This window comes from Scylla paramamosain, chromosome 20 (genome assembly GCF_035594125.1).
Source record: "Scylla paramamosain isolate STU-SP2022 chromosome 20, ASM3559412v1, whole genome shotgun sequence".
NCBI classification, from domain to species: Eukaryota; Metazoa; Arthropoda; class Malacostraca; order Decapoda; family Portunidae; genus Scylla; species Scylla paramamosain.
In genome coordinates, this window is record NC_087170.1 from 9,799,069 (window position 1) to 9,822,323 (window position 23,255).

Genomic DNA, 23,255 nt, shown 5'->3' on the forward strand with positions numbered 1-23,255 from the left:
ACGATAGTTGTATTGTAACTTTGTGATCAGTAATGGCATAGATGTCTTGTAAGTTAGGAGTAATGCAAGTTAATCTCAAGTTAGGCATGTGCTCTCAAGTGTTACTCTCGCACTCACAGGATACAATGACACCACCGAGTCGTGTATCAGCTGTGACAGATGGTGTATGAAAGACGCACCAGAACACACAGGCTCTTAAGTCACCGAGGTGTACGGGTGTTTGTGTGTACCTTAACACCTTCGCATCTATATAACATAAATGGTAAAGAAAGAACCAAATAATGACTACCATTTATTTAAGCACTATTGATGTGGAATATACCATACCGCGAATGCGAACACATACAAATATTGGTATGCAAAAATAGAGCTTCAATTAAAAGGTCATGACTAACTGAAAACCTTGCTGCACTCCTTCACAAACCAGGCTTGGGGGAAGCTTCTGGAACAACTGGATAAATTTACCATCATGGCCATTCAAATATTCCTCATTTCCTACCACTTCCATTGGGTTCATGGGCAATTTGTGCTTCTTTGGTGTGGTTTGTGGGGAAAACTAAAACTTCAAACATCATCTCCCAAGAAAAAAAGTATTTTAAAAACCTCTTACCATCATGAAAAACCTTAAATCTGTCATACTCCAAATAAATAACAAATAACAGATTTACTTTGTTTTTTGTTTTTTAATCCCAAGGACTTAATCTGGTGCAGTCAAGTCCCATCATCTCTTCACGCAGGAAACAAGACAGCAGTGTGACGGAGAGACAAGCAGTCACTCCCTAACACGCACAAACCAATAGGTAGTACACGAGTACCTTTATTTTTCAAGTCACTCCCTTACCAAGAGCCTGAGAACAAACTGGAACGACCAACTTCCAAGTCGGTTCCAAAGGAGGGAATGTGCACCTTTTGTAAGTTACTTGTATGGATGGACAGGAGAGCGGCACTGACAAGTACTTTCTTGTCGGCCACTTCTTCAGAACGCAAGTGGTAGTAATTAAAAGTCCGTAATGTTATCCATCAATAAAAATCAAGACGAGACACCCCAGAACAAGTCTCTTCCCTTCAGTCCTCTAATTCCAGCGACCATGCCTTGCCACAGAACAAAACAATAACACAAAATGAAGAGGCAGACATGCAAATAAAACAATAAAGATTAAAAAAAACCAAACTCAGGCCACTAGCCGTGAAAAGAACATTAAAACTTCCACTATGCAAATTAAAAAGTACATTATTTTTAACTCTTCATACCAGTTGATGTCTATTTCAGGTGGTGGACCCCTTCTTGTATCCTATTCATGGGTAGGAGGAGGAGGAGGAGGAGGAGAAGGGAAAGTGATGGTATGGGTGACTGCAGCAAACCTAAGTCACTCCAGCTTCCTTCTCCTGCTGCTTTCTTTGGTGTTCAGACAGCAGCCAGCACACCTCAAATTTAGGCTAATCTGACTGCAGTATCTCTTTGGTTACATCATCCCATCTCCAATGTCCCCCATGCAGCTTGAGGATCGGCCATGATTATCAAAATACCCATAAAAACTAGTCTAATAATTGGGTTGACAAGCCGTCCGCCTGGGGTGTGGACGGCGGCTGTCACGGCTGTGGTGGTGGTGGTGGTGTGGTGGTAGTGGTGGTGTGGTGTGGTAGTGGTGGGCAGGAGGTGTAGGAGATCACTTATTGGGTAATGTGGGAACAAAAACAGTCATTCTTGGGTGTGACCACTTGATATATTCCAGAGCTTTCATCATTCTCCCTTAAAATAACTTGTCATAAATGAGTGGTTTTAGTTTTGCCAAACTTCCATGCACATACAGTAATGTACGGTGCTTATCTTAATGTTACGCTAAATGCAATCCTTACTTTAAAATCCAAATGAAATAGTTATGTAACTGCCTGCTGTTGCAAAAAAGCTTTCAAATTTGATTCATTCTTTCCTTTTTAGCTAACTAAAACATTTTTACACAATGTACAAAGATTAAAACTAAAATCTGTACTGGGAGTGATACAAGGCAGTCTCACAATACAGTCTTTCAGTTTTGATCTTGGCTAGAAAAATCCTTAAGAACTAAAGACAGATCACAAGAATCTTAACGTTAAATATTTAATTGAGAATATCACGATATCGGAAACCGTAGGGAGGTCAAGGACACCGATGTACAACAATGGAACTATTGCAGAGGCGCTATGGGCAAGATGCCACAAACACAGGAGAGCGGAAGGCAGTGTGGACAGGTCTGAGGAAGAAGTGTTGTTGCGTTAGGAGGGAGGGAGGGAAGGAGGTGGGCATGGCCTATCTCTCTCTCTCTCCACTCCTGCCCGGCCCAGCCCAAGCCCTCGCCCTCCACTCCGGTGCTCAAGGGTGCCTACCATCAGGACACGGCACTCCGCCCACTCTTGTCACCCCCAGAGACGTGCGACAGAGACGTCCAAACTTATAAAACTGGCAGTAAGAGGCAAGAGTAAGTATGTACCTAGACATGATCACCCTTAACATTAGCTATCACTCGTGGCCCGGCGGGGCTGGCGCTGGCATGGTGCCGCGCTGCCAAGCCGAGCACACACAGGCATCTCATGTAGAAGCGAACATCATTGCATGTGGCTTAACACCAGATTCACGGTGAACCTATCAGAAGGCAAATTACACAAGGGGCGGGTTAGCTTCGGGGGAACACCAAATCTGCGGAGAAACCCAGGGAGGCGAGACTAAATACTCGTCCCTGGGGCTTGGTAACTATGGCTGCAGCTTGCTCAAGACTCTTGAGCAGTGGAGGGAAGAACAGCATCTTCGGTCACCCAAATGCTCTCGGTTCCTAGTTAACGGGTAATAACGTGACTATAAGTAAGGGGAGGAAGGGGACAGGACTGGCCGTGGGAGGGGTGAGGAGGGGGTGGGGATTGGCCCAGCACAGCCCCGTTAGCTCTGGCCGTCCTGTGGTAGCAGTGGTTGGGGATTTCCTGGGTGTGGGGCTGAAGGGGGGTGTGGGGAGGGCTGGGGCAGGGCGGGGAGTGGAGAGGCAGGATGAGGGCTTAGCCAGAAGAGGCGGCGTCCTGCTTCTCAGCTGCCATGATGCGCTCCTTGTTAGCTCGCACCATCTCGGCGCGGCGATCCTGAAACAGACAGCACTGTGTTACACCTCAGACCAACGCTGGCAGGCAGATGCAAGCACGCGCACACACACACACGCGCGCGCACACACACACACACACACACACACACACACACACACACACACACACACACACTTGCACATCTGTACCATACAGTCTTTGAGGCCAGACCACAAGCCCACACTCCACCCACACAGTCACACTGCAAGGCACTGTCTTGGTAAAGGAGTTATTTTTAAATCAACTCAAAAATAAAATAAGATTAGCATTTTTCAAGTAAGGTTATACTGAAGACTTCAGATATAGAAAAAATTAATAACCTCTAATGATCAAAAGAATAATAAAGAAACTGAACTTAGGAATTCTCTTTAGACTAAATTGAAAATCAAGACAAATGCCAAGTAAAGAAAGCATTAACTCCAGTAACACAACTTTGCAGCGTCAGAACAGAAACAAGAAGTCCATCCCTCCAAGCCAAGAGAGCAGAAGAGCGAGCAGGAAGCAGCCACGTTCGTGGGGCACACGAACTAAGAGGACCCGCATCCAATGGTTATCAAGAGCAACAGCGGCAAAGATCAGATGATGAAGGGCTGGTGCGCCTCCCTCACTCACGTGTTCCTCTAACGCCTTCCTCGCCTTCTCTGCCAGCTCCAGGCGGTTACGGTCGGCAATCTCCAACTTCTGCAGCTTCTCCATCGCCTTCTTCTTCACCTCCTCTTCCTCCTTGTTCTTGTTCTCCTGTACCAGCTCAAGCTTTTCTGTAATTTCTTTGGTCATCTCCTGTCTCTTGGCCTCCTTCTCATCCTGGATCTTCTTGATGCGCTCCTCCTTGGCTGCCACTTCCTGCGCCCTCTGCTGCTTGGCCTCCTCCTGTCTCCGGTTGATCAGTTCCTGCGCCTCGGTGATCTTGTTGGACTGCCGTGGGGAGGATGCCGAGGGAGGGATGGGGTGTTCAGGGGAATTAGGAGAAGGTGGTAACTCAAGACACTTTTGAGTGGTTCATCAACCCAACTCGTGAGGTTAAGTGAAACTCTCAAAACTCAAGAAGTGAAACAGTTAAACTGAGTAAAACAAACTCAAATCAAATGTATGAAAAATTGGAAAATTAAGGAAACTCAGAAGTTATGATATGTAAAATTCACAAAACTTAGGACAAGTAAATAAAGTGTTGATTCAAAATGTGTTTTTTAAATCTCAAGAACTTCCATACCCAAAACACTACAATGTTCTCTCTCTCACACACACACACACACACACACACACACGACAACACTTACCACAAACAATCACAACACCACCAAAAGCAAAAAAAACACAAGCACCTAGGTAATTAACTAAAAATACATTAAGTAACACATATCAACAGTAAGAAAAATTGTCCTTGGAAAACCAGTTAGATTTTGAAAAGTTACTACAAAACACTATTCCAGTTATTCATAATCTGTCTCCACCACCACCACCACCAGGCCTGGCAATACTGCAGGAAACAACAGTCCAAGGCAGTGACTATCTCCACTATATAACCATGAGACTTTGCATATTAAAGCTGACCTGACTTACACAGTAGACCAAACAAGTGGGAGGACTATTGCAGGACAACCTTGAAATGTAACACTGGCACCTGACACTGCAGCTTTAACAGGTGTGTGGAAATAAGACCTGAACACAACAAAGACATCAGGTGCCAGAGAGACAATACAGCTATCACAACACAATTCAGCCATGAAAGAACTCGACAAAGAGCGTACCACTATCACAACACTAAAGACATGCAGTACTCACCCCACCAAACAATGTCTAGACACAACACAACCATGAAACTCACTTTAATTACCTCACAGCATAACACAAAGGACCAACACGAACATCTGAACCACCTGCCTCAAACTCAGGCCACTAACACCTACTTACCACCACAATCATCATTCACTCAGCATAAACTGAAGCAAACAGATATAGCACAAACCCAGGGACTTACTACAAACACACCACAAATCCTGATAACACCCACATATCATCACCACTACCACCACACAAAAACCACAGCACTTATCTCCACAAAGCACACAACACTGACCAGTTCCACCACAACACAAGCACAGCACTACAACACACATCGAGAGCCACTTACATGTTCCCTAAGGGTCTCCAGTTTCTTGAGAATCTCAGACTCACGCTTGTTGGTGGCAACAGCAATCTTCGCCTGGATCCTCTCCTCGAGCTGCCTGATGGCCTCCTCATGTCCCAGACGCACCTTCTGAGCATAGTCCTCCTGCAGGGATGTGGGTGTGTTAAGGTGTGCATGCATTTGAGGTGTGTGAATGGAGGATGTACAGATGAAGTTGCCATGCTATCCTACCAGTATACACCTACAGCAGAAAATATAAGAACTGTTATTTTATGAAGGATGGTTAAAGGTTTGTGACTGAGAGAAGAATAGGAAGGCAAAGAAAAAGTAAGGTGTGTGAATGAAAATGTTGAGATGTAGTTGTCATCCACTTCCAGCAGGCAATACAGAGATGTGATGTGTGAATTTATGAAGAGTGGTTCTAAAGTCAACTGAAGAAAGATTAAGAAGGCCAAGAGAAAATACCTAGAAGGCCTGGATAGAAAATGATAATTCCAGCACAACCTTCCTCATTTCTCCCCACTTAACTTTCATCCACACCATATGCAACAGTCCTCTCTTTTTACATTACTGTTATTTAATATTTTCTTCTCATACTCTCTTTCTGTATACCAAAATAATTCAGATGCTTTTCACTCTGACCTAAAACATTCAACAGCACTTCTTAGACAGCCCAAATTAGCTCACTCATATTTCACACCCTCCTCTGTTGCACCTGGCCCGATTTGAAACCCCTGTCCCTGGAGAGTCCGGCAACATGTGGCTCAAACCTGTCATGCAGTGCCCTGGGGTGAGGCAGCTCCAGAAGTCAAAAATAAAACCAGCAAAAATATAAAATCCCCACAATGTCATGTTCCATCCTCCCTGCCAGTTCAATTCCCTTGTTAAATGACACTGTGCTCCATGTGAAGATAAGGATGGACTTTATCACATGGGAACGGATAGATAGGATTAGGTGAGTATGGACAGGTCTATCACATGAGAAAGGGTAGACAAGGTAGACAGGATTAGGCAAGGATAGGCAACTCCATCACAGAGATGTGACAGCTTTTTTCATTTTACTTTTCCTGATATGTAATATTTGTCTGAGCATGGTGGCATTCTATAATACACCTCTGTTCTATCTCATTTGTTATAATACTGCCACTGTGCAAATACTTGACTTTAAAATAATTACAGCTGCTTATTATTTTTCAAACATTACCACTACAGTCATCTTGAGGGCATGAACACCAGACAACACTATCACCACAAACATCAGCCAACACTTACATGCTCCTTCAGCTTCTCCAGCATCTTGCCAAGGTTCTCAGTCCTGTTTTCCTCAGCAGACCTCAGCTTGTCTTCGATGGTCTGGCGGAGATCGTTGGTCTGAGCCTCCAGTTGTTTGCGGACTCCATCAACGTTGTTCAGCTGCAAGGGAAGGCACATGAAGACACAGACACACATATGTAGTTGTGCACTTTTCATTTTTCTTTCTTTTTATGTGTGGATATATACTACTGCAGTGCAGGGTAAAGTTTCCTTCAGTCATACAAATTTCATCATCCTGTCTATTATTTTTTGAAAGGTAACAGGAGAGCAGGGATCACAGAAGATGAAAGAACAAGAAAACCAAAACTGTCAACATGGAAATACAAAATGAAAAAAAATGGCACAAAGCTGAGTTCAAACACTCTTCAGTTTGAAGGGAGACAGAACAATAACAAAAAAATAAATAAATAAATAAAAAAAAAGAAAAAGAAAAAACAGCACAAGGAAACATCCTAACTATTCCAAAACAGAGGCAGATGAACACGAACCCAAAATTTAATACAAAACTAGAAGGAAAAGACCCTCATCAGTCCCAAGGGCAGGCTTACGTGATCGGAGAGCTTGGCGCGCAGTCCGTTGAGGTAAGCTTCACGGTTGTTGGTGGTGGTGTCCAGCTTGTCTTCGAGGGCGGCCTGTGTGGCGGCAATGAAGGCAGCAGTGTTCTCCTCACGCTTGCGACTGGCTTCCTCCAGCCGGGTCATGCGCTCTCCAACGCTGGCCAGCCGGGAAGCCTCCATGGACTGCGGACAGAAGAACGGTGAGTGGTGAAGTACAGGAGTGTTTGATAAGGTGAAGTGCATAGGAAAGACAGTGTTGGTGGGAGAACAGTGAGTGATGGAGTAAAGGGAGTGTTTGGTGATGGGGAGAAGTGCATATGAAGGACAGTGTTGGCAGGAGAATGGTAAGCGAGGGTTAAGTGAGGGTTGAGTTATGAAAGTGTTTGGTGATAGGGAGAGAAATGTGTACAGGGGAATGGTGAGTGCTGGTAGGAAGAAAAATGTGTACAGGAGAATGGTGAGTGTTGGTAAGTATGTTAGTGCTTGGTGATGGGGAGAACTGTACTACAAAGATGCTACAAAGAGGGGACTGTGTGGGTGGGAGGATGTGAGAAGTGTTGAAGTATGGTAGTTCTTGGTGATGGGGTACAGACAGTGCTATTAAGATGTATGTGTGTATGAATATTATTAAGAAGTGGTATTGTCAAGGAAAAGTGTGAGGGAAGACTCTTAGTATATGGATGTTGCTATTAAGGTTAAGCGTGTGTGTGTTAGTGGTTAGGAGGTATTGTGAAGGAAAAGTGTGCATAAAGAGGCTCAGTGATGAGTGCTGACTGATTAAACTAATGGTGCCACAGCAAGAGAAATAAATGTAAAGTTTGAAACAAATTTATGTTTAAAGATGGATAAGCTAGAAGAGAAAGTGGAGCAAAATATTGTTTATGGCTCTTGTGAGGGAGACTAGGATGAAAGAGAATGGGAGAAAAAATTGAAAAAGATGAGGAAGGAAAGTTGAGGAGAAAAATGTAATTAACTGAAGTGGTGAGAGAGGGAAAGATAAAGTGGAAAGCATACTGACAGTGATGATGGAGCGGTTTTGTTGAGGAAAGGACTTGCAAAAAGGAAAGGGAGTTTTTATATGATTAAAGGGAAAAGTTGAGAAAGGAGGATGCTTTAACTAAGAAAAAGGGAAGTAAAGTGAATAAAAAAGGAGATAAAAGAAGAGTGAGAATTCCAGTGTAGGCGATACCAGAGGAAAGGAAGACATAACAGTAAAAGTGAGGAGAGAAGAGGAAACTTTCACCCAACACAACCTAACACCTAATTTTTTCCCTGCACAGCTCCAACTCTCAGCTTTCCTTGCCTCGTGCGGGAGATAAAGAGCAGGCTAATCTTGGAGCATCAGCCTAATTTAACGAGCATCCCTCTGGCCTCGCGCTGTGCATGATTAAGGTGATTAGATGAGGCTTAAGTGATGCCAGTGTGTAATTACCTCCACAAACTGCCCTCATAAAAAGAAAGGAAAGTTTGCCATTAATGTTGTGTTAATTTAATGCACTTGCCAATGCTCATGTTTTGTTATTTCTCAGTAAAAGACAGAAAGATTAAAGTTAACAGTCATAAGCAGTAGTAGTTGTAGTAGTAGTAGTGGTAACCAACAATAAGATCACATTTTTTATCACCACATTACTGTTACTATTATCTTTCTTTTTTATTATATAGTATTATCTTTTAATAGTAGTAGTAGTAGTAGTAGTAGTAGTAGTAGTGGTAGTAGTAATCAACAATACAATCACCTTCATCATAATTTAACTGTTACTATTACCTCTCATTATTTACAACAAGATTCTATTATTATCATCAATAGTAGTAGTAGGACCATTAGCAGTAGTCAGCAGTGAGAGGCACAACACCACCACCCCCAAAAGTAACAACACCGCATTGGCCATACCTTCCTGCGTTCCTCAGCCTGCAGGAGCTTCTGTTCGATCTCCTCGGCCGTCATGCTCTTGGGGCGGGGGGAGGAAGTGGCCGGGGGAGTGGGCTTGTCGGCGGAGGGCTCGGCCAGGATCACCTCGTAGCACATGCCTCCGCGGGACTTCTCCTCGCACCTGATCTCGGTGGCTGCAGGAGCGAAGGTGAGAGTCAGGCGGGTGTGAGATGCGGTGGAGTGAGATATGCAGATGAAAGATGAAATGGGATGAGAAATAATGAAGTGGAGTGGGTTGGAATGGAATGGAATGTGCTAGGGTGGAGTAGAATGTGAGGGGAATGTAGAGGGATGTGATGGAATGGAGTGAAATGAGCTAGTATGAAATGGAATGTGTAGGGAATACAGCAGAATGCGTGAAAATTGAAGTGGAATGCGGTGGGTATGAATAAAGAAAGGAATGCTAGTGAGTTAAGTGGCTGTGATGGGGTGGATGCTGACCTATTGCGAGGATGAAATTAAGAGATAGAGTGGATAAGATAGATGGGATTAGGATGCATGTAAAAGGGATGACGAGTGGGTGAAAGACAGTTCGAGAATGGGAAGGCGATGGAGTGTGGATGGAGAGGAAGAGGAGATGAGAATGATGATGTGCTGGTAAGGGAGAAAAATCATTGGAAGACCAGGAGGAGGATAGGGAGGAGGAGGGAGCTGTAAAGAGTGATGGATGGATAAGATGGGAGACGAAGGGGAAGGATGAAGTGAAATATGAAAAAAATAATGCAGCATGAATGATTGGCTGAAATTCTAGCGCTGCGGTGAGGTAATGTAGCGCCAAAAATCCAGAGAATAAGAAAGAAACGAAGGGAAGAAGCGAGGAGGGAGAAATAATACCGGAAAAACGAAAGAAGTGGAACGCAAAACAAAGGTGGACGTCGATCTAGATAAGGAATACGATGAGGAAACAAGGAAGGGAAAAATGGTGCTGAGTAATGCGCAGTTCATGCAACAAAGCAACACGTTGACCCACTCAGCACCCATCCACCCACGCACGCACACTAAGTAAATAAATCTCAATAACAAACAAATACAAGATGCATTTCCTTGTCAACAAAGAACAATAGAAAAATATAAAAAAAAACATATCTTGACTAGAATACCTGTGTGTGTGTGTGTGTGTGTGTGTGTGTGTGTGTGTGTGTGTGTGTGTGTGTGTCAGTGACCTCCCGGCGACCCAGACGAGGCCATGACGTCAGAGAAGAGGAGAGGGTGGGGGTAGGACGAGGAGAGGGGAATCAAGGGCGTGGGGGTCGGGGGAGGGGGGAGAGGACGGACAAAGGGAGGGAGAAAGATGAGGTTAGAGACGGGGAAGAGCGACCAGGAGGAGGAGGATAAAGGAAGAGGAGGGAGGAGGATGAGGGGAAAGAAGAGGGGAAAGGAGGGATGACCTTGGGTGGCCAGACGGCTCCTCCCAAACCTCCTCTTTGCCGTCTTTCCTCCTCCGCTCCCAAAGACCTCCTCCTCCTCCTTCCAGACGCTGCCAGACAAAAGATTACCTTGCTCTTCCAAAATTAACAACCAGGAACTAAAAATACAAGAAAACAGACAGAGAGACAAGTAAATCCCAGACACACAAGAAAAAAAACACGAAAAAAAAGAAAACAAACAAAAACGATTCCAATGTTATAAAATCACAAAACAGTACGCGAGTAGTGGTAGTGGTGATAGAAGCAATAACAACAAAAAACAAAACGAAAGATGAAGTACAGTAATACCACAAAGTAAACACCACAACTTCATAAACACGAACAATGAAAAACAAAAGAGCAGCGAATGCGTTGTTTGTAGTTGACACAGCGGCCGTAAGATGGCGCTGGGGAAGCATAAAGGAGCACACCACAAAGCAGGGAGACATACATACTGGAATTCTCTCTCTCTCTCTCTCTCTCTCTCTCTCTCTCTCTCTCTCTCTCTCTCTCTCTCTCTCTCTCTCTCTCTCTCGGCCATGCGCACTGACTGCCTTCCCCTGTTTGTCATTGGCTCTTCCAAGGTCATACATTGTATCCTTTCTGCGAGTAGTAGTAGTAGTAGTAGTAGTAGTGGTGGTGGTGGTAGTAATGGTACTGGTGGTGGTGGTAGTAATAGTGGCGGCGGTGGTGGTGGTAGTAATGGTGATGGTTGTGGAAACGAAGCGGAAGAAAAAAATAAATAAAAATAAGGCAGATAACGAACAAAAGAAAAAAAAAGAAAAGGGAAAAGGAAAGAAAAGAGGGGAAAGAACAGAATACAAGATAAATAACAGCAAATAAATAAAAACCTTAATTCGAGGGGAGTTTAGGCCTACTGGGGGTGGGAGAGGGGAAGTGAGGAGAGAGAAGAGGGGAGGCTGAGGGGAACATGTGGTCGAAAATGACTATAGGCCTTGAGTGCATCGCTGCGTAGGCTTATTGTGGCAAGAGGGGAGGAGGGGAGATGAGGGGAGATGCGGAAAGGAAAAAAAAAAGAGGCTAAGAAGGAAGAAAACGGAAGGAACAGAGATACCAGAGGGGAAAAAGGGAAACAAGTAGAGCTGTGGTAAGCGTCTTCAGAGGGGAGGAAGGTGAGGGGAAAAGGGAGGAAAAAAAAAAAAGGCAGAGAAGAAAGACACCATAGGGGAAAGGGAAGTAAGTAGAGGGGCAGCAGGTGTCTGATATGGGCCCACTAGAGGGGAGACGGGAGCCCATGAGGAGAAATGAGGGGAATAGAGAGTAAACAGGAATGTTATCAATATATATATACACTGGAGACCTTGAGAGAGGAATGGATACAAGGAGAAACGAGGGGAAGGAAGGATATGTAGAATGATGAGGGAGATGAGGGGAATAATGAGGGTGTAAATAAAGATAGAAAGAAATACGAATATGGGGACTGGTTGAAAAGTAAAGGATGAGGGGAAAGGAGATAGAAGGAAAATGGGAAAAGGGGAAGCTAAAAATATGAATAATACACTGAGGAGAAGGCCACAGAGAGAGAGAGAGAGAGAGAGAGAGAGAGAGAGAGAGAGAGAGAGAGAGAGAGAGAGAGAGAGAGAGAATAATTTGAAGAGTAAGGAAAAGGTCAGGTCTGCAAGAAAGTGTGCTATGACCTTTCTGATCTCTCTCTCTCTCTCTCTCTCTCTCTCTCTCTCTCTCTCTCTCTCTCTCTCTCTCTCTCTCTCTCTCTTCGTTCTCTTACTCCTTTACCATCTTTCCCTTCCTCTTTGCCTCTTTCTCCCTTTTCTTATAAAACATACACACATACACACACACACACACACATACAAGGTGAGAAGAGGCAGGTGGTGTGCAGGCAGGTACAAGGACCAAAACAAACAGGTGCCACTCGTTCCTTGCTACAAACTTGCTCGGTACTCACCCACATACTTCCTTCCCTTCTTTGGCTGTTTGCACTTGGGTTTCTTCTGGATCTTCTTCAGTGGCTTCTTGTGGTACCGGCCTGCTGGAGGGGGAAAGCAAACCCGCGAAGAAAACGGGGGACGCGGTAAGTACGAGGCGAACAATGGTAAACAAAATGGAACAGGGTACGTTAACTCAAGGACGGAAGGAGGCGCTGCAGGAGTGGCCATACCGGTTTCAGAGTCACGTTAAGATGGTTTTGAATGCTAAGAATCTGAATCTGGGGTTAGGATGGGCTTCAATACTACGAATGTGCCGTTAGGATGGGCTTCAATGCTAGCTAAAGAGTCTGATGATGTCTAACGTCTTAATTAAACTTTTTAAGAGTTTTGATGGTCAGTACATGATATATAAAAATAGTCATACATGATAGACAAAAATATAAAAGTTTATATTGTATTTTCTAATAATTAACCCTATTAATTATTAAGCGTAATCTAAAATGATGGAGTAACCTTAAAAATAGTCTAATACATGATAGATAAAAATATAGTCTAAGTTTATTTTTTCTACTAATTAAACCTATTACTTATTAACCGTAATCTAAAATGTTGTAGAATAACCTTAACGTCATTTCCACAAGACTTCTGTTGCTATACACCCTGATATTACCACCAATATTTCCTCAAGTTTAGAAGTGAAATGTTGTACTGCAAGGTTACAATAATTTCCTAAGGTTCTATTGTCCTACACCTATATTAACCCTTTGAATTCTACATAACCTTTAATAAAGTCTCATAAAACTGATCTTGTGCAAGTTTACAGTATAATTTCCTAAGGTTCAGCGACTTTCACTCAGGCTTACCCACCAACACCTCAACACTACTACACCTGTACACTGCCACAACTCAGCCACACTTTTGAATGAATCCTTCCATTTCCATGCAACCTTTCCTAAAACCTGACAAAATTAATCTGTACAAGTTTACAGCACCACTGCAAATAAGAAAGAAAACACACTAGTTCACATCTTTCAGACTGTGGTTATATTTCAGCTCAGTGAATTCATCTGTCTAATGCAACAACAGCCAGTGTCAATACCAGTGGAAGGGTTGATGAAATACGAGGCACACACATCATACACCTTAATGAGATGCCAGGTAATGCCGATTGGTGGCGCAGCGTCCTACCTCTATACCTGGCAGCCTTGTCTTCATTAACCTGGCGGGGATCAGTTAGGGAGTGAGGGAGGTGGGCTTAATAATCACCAGGCTCAGGCTCTGTTTACCTGGCCACGTGTGCCGCGTTATCAAACACTGCCACTGTCAGGCCTGACTGGTGAAGGATCTATCTGTGTCACCTTGAGTGAATTTTGATACTTTGATCGAGTTGCTGATCCAGACTTTTGTCCTCAGATTACAAGAAATTACCCACAAAATTATCTTCTTGGCTTATAAATTACTTTAACTTCAAAATTATCTTGCTTATTTTATCTAATAATTGTTTGCTGTTACCTCACCAAAACCGCTCATCTCAAATTACTTTGCTTGTTTATCCATTTATGTAGTCAACTCAGATGACATTCTGCTCTCACTCCTCACTGTCTGTGTCCTCGCCCTACATCACCATTTTCTGCGTGTTCCCCTCGCCCTACATCTGCTTGTGTTCTCTCACCCTACGCAGGTCTTTTAATCCACTGGCAGTCTTCGAAAATGTGGACCAGAGAACTAACCGGTAACGTTAACAATACAATGGACGCGAGTGAAGAGAGTTGTTACCAGACTTGTGACCGCGACTGTACCGCCACTGACACTTAAAGGACAGCCAGTGGACAGCCAACAACCACGTGTATAGAATAGCCAGGTATAGAGAGACGTAGCCGCAGTATTGTCCAGTATACTGCACTATTGGGAAACTCGCGCTGCCGTCCAGGTATTGAAAATCTTTACCTGCATATACATACATACATATATACATGCATTCATACACAGGTGGTTATGGAGTGTCCTATGCAAAGTGTTGGGTGTTATGCAAAAGTGTGTGTGCGTGTGTGTAACTTATCATTTTTTTTATTTTTTTTATTTTTTTATATATTTTTGTGCTTCCTTATCTAGTTTTCTTGCTTAAAATTCTCGTTAAGCTGGCTGTTACCATTTCATCTATTTAGTGTTTTTGAAGTGTCTCGCCGTTTTCCTGTGTTGTGAAGAAGTCGTGTGTGTGTGTGTGTGTGTGTGTGTGTGTGTGTGTGTGTGTGTGTGTGTGTGTGTGTGTGTGTGTGTGTGTGTGTGTGTGTGTGTGCGTGCGCACGTAATTAGGCTGGACAGGCCGAGTGGTGGATGCAGGGTAATCATCAAACAGCCTCGTCACCACCTCCCCATAACAGACGTGTAGTTAAGACTATTCATGCTGCATAAATAACCCACAAGATAACTACATACCTAACACTAATACGCAATACTCTACGCAACCTAAGTAACACAAGTCACCTACAACACTAATACCTGGCCACGAGAACATCCGACACAAGCAGACCAAAGATGCTAACCTAACCATGTCAATAATAGCAATAGTAAAGACCACAACTATTCTACCAGTTATAATACGCATCTATCTAAAAAAACTCACATTATTAGATACCAAATGTCAATAATAATAATAGTAAAGAACACAACTATTCTCTCGGTTATAATACGCATCTATATAAAAAAAAACATTATTAGATACCAAATGATGTAAATAACTAAGAACACCTTGAATAATCTGAAAAACTCGCTAAAGAATCACTAATCCCTCAAAGTAACAGTAATCCTGAAACACTAAGAATAATTACCATCTCTGAAACAATTACATACCAAAGAATACAAATTACCAAAAAAAAAAAAAAAAAACACCTTAAATAATCCTAAAAAAAGAAATCGTTAAAGAATCCATGGTGCCTTAGAATAACAGTAATAAGAATGGTTAGTCCCCCTGAAAGTAAAGAGCAACAGTAACAATAATAACAGTGAAAGCATGGAGTGACTCTAGAACCCGGTACAGTATCCTCTCCTTCCTCTTCCTCCTTCCGCTTGTCAACAAAACACTGTTCCGCCCGCCCGCCCGCCCGTCCGTCCGTCCATCTGTTCGCGCGTCTCTTTCTGTCTGTATCAGCACGGGCGCCGCGTTCACCTGTGCATTAATTACGAGGTGTACACGATAATCAATACAACCTGCACCCTTTAGTTTGATTTAATTAGTTGTTAGTGAGAGGACCAGGTTTTCGTGGTTGTAAGATTTTTTTTTTCCTTTATTTTTTTCTTGTGTCGTGTAATTTTCGTTTTTAATTTGATGCGGTTTAGGGAAAATGTTGACGGTTCATTCTCTTCTTGTTTTCGTTTAATAAGAAATTCCGTAGAAAAAGAAAAAAAAAAAAATAGCACGATTTCCATGAACGAATAACACTAATGAACGAACGAATGAACAAAAGAAACACACACACACACACACACACACACACACACACACACACACACACACGAGAGAAATAAGTACACGTTAACTAAAAGACAGTCATTACCAACTTTTTTCGACCACAAATTACAAACGGGGACTATGAAGCTAATTACAGAAGTTACCTGACAAAGAGAGAGAGAGAGAGAGAGAGAGAGAGAGAGAGAGAGAGAGAGAGAGAGAGAGAGAGAGAGAGAGAGAGAGAGAGAGAGAGAGAGAGAGAGAGAGAGAGAGAGAGAGAGAGAGAGAGAGAGAGAGAGAGAGAGAGAGAGAGAGAGACTACGTTGATAATTCGTTTACAATATATAATCCATTTAAATTTACACTCCTTCCCTCCTTGCCTTCATCCTTTCCTCCCTTCCCTCCTCTCCACCTGTTCCTTCTTCCACTTCCCCTTCCTTCCCTCCCTTCCTCCACCTCCCAGCTCCACACGCAACCTTCCTCCCCAACACCCACCCACCCTCTCGCTCTCTCTCCGCTTCCTCCCCACGTCACTTCCCCATCAGTGGTCCCCAAACGCCACCTGAACACGCCAGGGGACGCCCACAGGTACCACCACCACCACCACCACCACCACCACGCCCTCTGCAGGATACCACCACCATCACCACCATAGTAACTTATTTCTTTCTCCTCTCCTTCACTACCACAATAAATAACTTTGTATTAACTTAGATAACAAGTACTGAACAGCTGGAGTGCATGAGGAGGAGGCGGAGGAGGAGGAGGAGGAGGAGGAGGAGGAGGAGGAGGAGGAGGAGGAGGAGGAGGAGGAGGAGGAGGAGGAGGAGGTGTGTAATATTGACATCCCTTTCCCATCACCGATACCCGTGTGTGTGTGTGTGTGTGTGTGTGTGTGTGTGTGTGTGTGTGTGTGTGTGTGTGTGTGTGTGTAAGCCACCTCATGCTTGCATAATTTTACCGGCATGAGGAGGAGGAGGAGGAGAAATGGAGGAAAAACGAAAGAGAAGTCAGAAAATGGGAAAAAAAGGAGAGAGGGGGAATGGGAAAGTCAGATGACGGGAGGAGAGAGAGGAGATAAATTGAAAGATTGAGAGGAGGAGGAGAGTAGGAGGAGAGAAGAGGGAAGAGAGAAGGGGGAGATAAAGAAAATTGATAAAAGAGATGAATATGACCAAAAATGTGATGAATATTGATAAATTGGAGGAGCGTGAGTCGAGTCCAAAGAGGAGGAGGAGGAGGAGGAGGAGGAGGAGGAGGAGGAGGAGGAGGAGGAGGAGGAGGAGGAGGAGGAGGGATAAAAGAAGGGACGCTTTTTATCTATGCTTGATAATGGAGAGGAAAATATTTATGGACTTGTGTTTTCGATATTTTGGGCGGTGGCGGCGGCGGCGGTGGTGGTGGTAATAGTAGTAGTCAATATTGTGTAAAAGTAGTGAATAAGTAGTAGTAGTAGTAGTAGTAGTAGTAGTAGTAGTAGTAGTAGTAGTAGTAGTAGTAGTAGTAGTAGTAGTGGTGCTAAAATTCCTAAGTGTGGTATAAACATTTCCCTGGAGCGAGGAGTGTGGTGGAATGCGCCTCTTTACTGTGGTTAATTAAGAGACGCGGCAGATACCTAAGTGTGGTGGTGGTAGTAGTGGTGGTGGTGGTGGTGGTGGTGAGTGGAGAGGAGCGCAGTGTGTGGGAGGTGGGCGTGTCTGCAGTGTGTGTGTGTGTGTGTGTGTGTGTGTGTGTGTGTGTGTGTGTGTGTGTGTGTGTGTGTGTGTGTGTGTGTGTGTGTGTGTGTGTGTGTGTGTGTGTGTGTGTGTGTGAGGCAGACGGACAGGTGGCGGTGATATGGGGAGAGCAGGACGTGAGGGGATGAAGGGACGGGATTATTGGGAGGAATGGGAGGAGAGTGATGGGGGGAGAAGAGGAAGAAGGAAAAGATGGAAGGGTGGAGGAAGCTTGATGGAACGGACGATGGGAATAAGAAAAGGAAGGGAAGGGGATTTAAGAAGGGGAGATAGAGAAGGGAAGGAAGAAACGGAAAGAGGGAAAGCAGGGGATGAAAAAAGGGGAGATAAAAAAAAATGGAGGAATGTGGATGGGGAGAGGAAATTACGAAGGTGGTGACCCTGACCGTGGCCAAGGTCAAGATGGCGGCAGGAGGAGGAGGAGGAGGAATCAGACAGGTGAACAGGGAGTAGTGAGGACACCTGCTTGCCTTAAGTGACTCACACCTGACGTCACAACCACCACCACCACCACCACCACCATCCTTCCCCATTCCACCAAAAACAACCACGACTACTCGTATTTCTCCTTCACCACCACCACCACCACCACCACCACCATCCTTCCCCATTCCACCACCACCATTACCAAAGCCAGTCAAACCACTCAGCACCGTATTTAAGAGGAAAGGAAAACTGGAAAGAGAGGAAGAGTGAGAGGGAGGGAAAGGGAGGGAAAGAGAGAATTGAGGTGACAGTTAAATTCAATAAAGAGGAAACAATGTGCTAGAGAGAAGAGGAAAATCGTGTAGGTGATGGTGGTGGTGATGGTGGTGGTGATGGTGGAAGAGAGAGAGAGAGTGGTAAAGAAAGGAACACACGAAGGAAGTCGAATAGAAAAAGGAAGAAGAAAAGGAAGGTGATAGAGCAGGAAAAAATGAATAGAAGGAAGGAAACAAAAGAAATCAAATACAAAAGGAAGAAATAAAGAAAATGTGAGAAATGGAGTGGAAAGAAGGAAGAAAGGAGGAAACGAAGGATGGATGGAAGGAAACTGAAGAGGAGTGGAGAGGAAAGGAGAACAGAACTGAATGATAAAGAGAGGAAATTTAATAAGGCAAAAATAAGAAGGGAAAATAGAAAAGTTCGGAAAAAATGGAAAAGGAAAAAATGTAGAAGGAAGATGATAAATGAGAAAAGTGAAATAAACAAACGAACGAACAAATGAAGAGGGAACAGAAGGGAGAGAAAATAAAACAAGGGACCAGAAGGGAGGGTGAAAAATGGGGGAGGGGAAAGGAAGAGGGGAAATGAGAGAGGGGAAACAGGGAAATAAACACCAACACTGTGGTTTGTCCTAATTGGCGATGATGCCAACAATGCATATTAAAAGGGGCGGACTGAGGGGAAAAAGAGGGGAAAATAAAAAAAAGGAAACCAGAAAAAAGGGGAAAATAAAAAAGGAAACTAGAAACGAGAGGGAAAGCAAGTGATCAGAAAAGGTGATAACACGGGAGGAATGGAATGCAAAGGGAGAGGAGAGGGAGAAGAGAACTGGGGAGAGGAGAGGAGAGGGGAGAGAGAGGAGAGGGGAGAGGTAAGCTAAACTACCAGAATTATAGGAAAACGTGACCAGCCTACAGAGGAGGAGGAGGAGGAGGAGGAGGAGGAGGAGGAGGAGGAGGAGGAGGAGGATAGAGATGTGAATAAAGTGAAGATGACATGAGGAGGAGGAGGAGGAGGAAGAGAAGTGGGCGTGGGCGGGCGAATGCCTTGCTGGACCACCGCCCTCACCGCCCACACATTTCTCTTAATAGAACACTGAGGGGAAACACCAAGAGGGGGAAAGACAGGAAAGGTGAGAGGGAAAGGTTTGGGGGGGTAGGAGAGGGAAGAAATGTGAAAGGTAAAGAAGAAGAGGAAAATTAAAGGAGAGGGGAAAGAAGAGAGGGGATGATGGGAAGAGGGAAGGGAAGGGAAAGAAAAGAGGAATGGGAAAGTAAAAGGGAGAATAAAATGGAAAAAAGGGAGGATAAGGAAGGGGAAAAAGAGAAAGGGGAAGACAACACTAAGGGAGGTAAAAGAAGAGAAGGGAGGGGAGGGGAATAAAGGAGAAGGGAGGAAAGGATAAGGGAATAGGAAGGAAAGGAAGAAAAATAGAGGGGGAGGAGAGGAAGGAAGATGGAAGGTAATGATGAGAGACAATTAGGAAGGAAGGAAGGAAGGAAGGAAGGAAGGAAGGAAGGAAGGAAGGAAGGAAGGAATGAAGGAGGGAAGGAAGAGAAAGGTCATAGGGGACGAAGAGAAGGAGGAGGAGGAGGAGGAGGAGGAGGAGGAGGAGGAGGAGGAGGAGGAGGAGGAGGAGGAGGAGGAGGAGGAGGAGGAGGAGCCAGGCGGTCAGTAAAGAACGAACTGCAACACTACGAGAGAGAGAGAGAGAGAGAGAGAGAGAGAGAGAGAGAGAGAGAGAGAGAGAGAGAGAGAGAGAGAGAGAGAGAGAGAGAGAGAGAGAGAGAGAGAGAGAGAGAGAGAGAGAGAGAGAGAGAGAGAGAGAGAGAGAGAGCCGCGCCCCTGTGGTGTGTGCATGGCTCGTCAGATCAATACGGTAGTGGTGGTGGTAGTGGTGGTGGTGGTGGTGGTGTTGATACCGACCACACTAGTTATGACCACCGCCACCACCACCACCTCTTCGTCTTCCACTTCTGCAGTCCATCCACTAACTCCACCTCTGTTTCTTCCTTCTGTTCCCTCCACTATATTCTCCTCCTCCTCCTCCTCCTCCTCCTCCTCCTCCTCCTCCTCCTCGCCACACGTCACAATAGAGGAGAGGTGGAGGACAGATAATTTAAACCATGAACCTGGAGGAGGAGGAGGAGGAGGAGGAGGAGGAGGAGGAGGAGGAGGAGGAGGAGGAGGAGGAGGAGGAGGAGAATCAGCAACAGCAGTAAGAGGAGGGGAAATTGAAAAGATACAGGAGAAGGAGATAAGGAGAGGAGAGGAGAGGAGAGGAGAGGAGAGGAGAGGAGAGGAGAGGTGAGTGGAAAGAGGAGAGGGAGAGAAGAGAAAGGAGGGGAGGAGGAATACAAAGAGGAGGAGGAGGAGATAAGTCATGAGGTGGTTCCCTTCCTCCGGCGGACACGAGAGAGAGAGAGAGAGAGAGAGAGAGAGAGAGAGAGAGAGAGAGAGAGAGAGAGAGAGAGAGAGAGAGAGAGAGAGAGAGAGAGAGAGAGAGAGAGAGAGAGAGAGAGAGAGAGAGAGAGAGAGAGAGAATATCAAACCAGCTTCATTCCTTCCTGTCTAGACTGTGTGTGTGTGTGTGTGTGTGTGTGTGTGTGTGTGTGTGTGTGTGTGTGTGTGTGTGTGTGTGTGTGTGTGTGTGTGTGTCAAGTCAACAAGAACGCCAAACACACGCTAACCAACAAACAAACACACGGACAGAAAGAAAAACAAACATCCCATTTCTGAAAAACGAAAATTCGAGGGGAAAAGGTAAAAAAAAAGGGGAAAAAGTGAGGGGAAAGAAATGGGCGTCTTTTATTCCCATCACCACGACGTGTCCTTTTGAAAACCCAATTTAAATGTTTGTGATAACTGTGAGAGGGGAGAGTGAGAGGGTAAGATGGGAGAGGTTGGGCTGGGGCGGGGAGGAGTGAAATGAATAGGACTGTAGGGAGGGGAGATGGGAGGGGTGAGGGGAGAGGAGGGAAGGTGACACGTAGGACAAGGAAGAGGAGGAAACAAGGAAGGAAGAAAGGGAAGAAGAGGGAGAAAAGGAAGTTAACTCTTTCCCTTCCCATTTCCCCTTCTTCCTCTTCCTTATTCGTACACACTATCACTGTATTCCCTCATCTCCCATTTCCACTCACTCCTCTCATTACACTATCATCCCTCCACCCTTTCCCCTCCCCTCCCCTCCCTGCCCTCTCCCCCTTCCCCTTCCTTCACTGTTTGCAGAGTATTGGTTATAAGATCCTTCCCTTCTTCCCCTTTCCTTCTTACTCAACGATGGAGACGAACATTTCCCCTCACCTTCTATTCCATCTCCCTTTCCCCTTTCTTCCCCCACGACCTCTCCTATACATTCTCATTCCCTTTAAACCTTCCCCTTTAGTCAGGCCTCCCCACTCTCCCCTTTCTCTTCCTATCCTCTGTGACCCCTCAACTCTCTCTCTCTCTCTCTCTCTCTCTCTCTCTCTCTCTCTAGCGGGCAGTAAAGGACAGGTCTTTGGACGACTTCTGGCTACCTAATACCTCCCTTTTCCCCTCACTTCCCCTCATTCTTCTTGTTCTTACCCTTCTCTCTCATCCATCTCACTTTCCAACACCATCCCCTCACCCTTTCTCACCCCCGTCACCTTTCACTAAGCCATCAGTTATGTTTCCCCTCAGTTTCCCCTTTCACTTTCCCTTTTCCCCCTTTCTACACCTCTTCCCTTCATGACTTTTCCCTGTCTCCCCTCCTTCCAGTTTATCCTTCACTTTTTCCCTCACCTTCAACCCCCAACTTCCCCTCACTCCCATCCTCCCCCCTTTCCCCTCAGCCATTAAGTCGCTAAGTGCTACCTTTCCCCTCGTGGCCAATTAAGCTCAGGTATGTGTTGGCCGACAAAGATAAAATCGACGCCATTTTCACCTATTGAGGGGAAATAGATACTGAGGGGAAAGGGTGGACAGGAGGGGATGGGAGGGGGATGGGGGGAAATGAATATGTTATGTGAGGGATAAAAAATTTTGTTGGTAGTTGATGGGAAGAGAGAGAGAGGGGAGAAGAGGGGAATGATGGAAGAGAAGGAAGGAATAGGTAAATATATACGATAAAGGGGAAGAGGAAGGGTACAGAGATGGATGGAATGGGGAAAGGGAGGAAAGGAGAGAAGGGAAGAGGGGAATGAGTGGAAAATAACGGAGAAATGGGAAGTAAAGGAATGGAAGGAAAAAGGGAGAAACGAAGAAAGAAGGGAATACGAATTGATTGAGGGGAAATGAGGGAAAATATGGCGGAAGGGAAAAATCTAAGTTATAAGAAGGAAAAGTGGAAGAGAGGATGAACTGATACCAGGAGGGAAGGAGAGAGGGGTAGGAGGAAAGGTAAGAAGGGAGAGGAGGGGAAAGGGAGGGTAGCATGCAACAGCTGAATACGGAGAGAGATATTGATAGAGACCTTCCACGCTCTCTCTCTCTCTCTCTCTCTCTCTCTCTCTCTCTCTCTCTCTCTCTCTCTCTCTCTCTCTCTCTCTCTGACAACCTTCATTCACCTTCAACCCTTCTCTCACTTTCCTTCAAGCCTTCCCTCCCTCCCTCCTTCATTTCCCCTCCATTTAAATATTTCCCTCACAATCCTGCCTTCTTCCACCCCTTCCCTGCCTTGTACCCCCTCACTTCAACCTTTCCCCTCACCTCCATCCCGTACCCCCTCACCTCCAATCCTCCTCAACTTTTAGACTAGCCCCCCTCACCCTCCAGGCTCCACTTCCCCTCGGCCTCCCCTCAGCCCGAATCACCGCAATGCAGGCTGGTGATCCGCGGCTTCTGAGGGTGACGGAGTGAGGGGAAAAATAAATGTATAATAGAGGGGAGGCGCCGGGAAGACGACAAAAAGCGATCGATGTGTGTGTGTGTGTGTGTGTGTGTGTGTGTGTGTGTGTGTGTGTGTGTGTGAGGGGGGGAAGGGGGTACAGGTAAGATTGAAGGTAAGGTTATGTAAGGGGTAAGTTGTGCGTGGAGTTGAGGGGAAGTGAAAAG

The 23,255-nt window shown here is 45.1% G+C and overlaps 1 protein-coding gene across 4 annotated transcripts in view; it reads right to left on the minus strand.

Annotated features, from left to right (window-relative positions):
- Positions 1 to 279: 279 nt before the first annotated feature.
- LOC135110273 (uncharacterized) overlaps positions 280 to 23,255 on the minus strand; it is a 70,182-nt gene continuing 47,206 nt past the window's right edge. For 2 of the 4 annotated variants that reach the window (XM_064022425.1, XM_064022426.1), the window contains exons 3-8: positions 8,996 to 9,168; positions 7,096 to 7,287; positions 6,506 to 6,646; positions 5,237 to 5,377; positions 3,718 to 4,020; positions 280 to 3,105 (exon numbers count right to left, since the gene is read on the minus strand). In XM_064022425.1, the coding sequence (XP_063878495.1) occupies positions 3,025 to 3,105; positions 3,718 to 4,020; positions 5,237 to 5,377; positions 6,506 to 6,646; positions 7,096 to 7,287; positions 8,996 to 9,168 (1,031 nt within the window). In that variant the 3' untranslated portion in view covers positions 280 to 3,024. Of the gene's footprint in view, positions 3,106 to 3,717; positions 4,021 to 5,236; positions 5,378 to 6,505; positions 6,647 to 7,095; positions 7,288 to 8,995; positions 9,169 to 12,367; positions 12,452 to 23,255 lie in introns of all 4 variants that reach the window. The other 2 variants (XM_064022424.1, XM_064022423.1) reach the window with 2 other exon arrangements.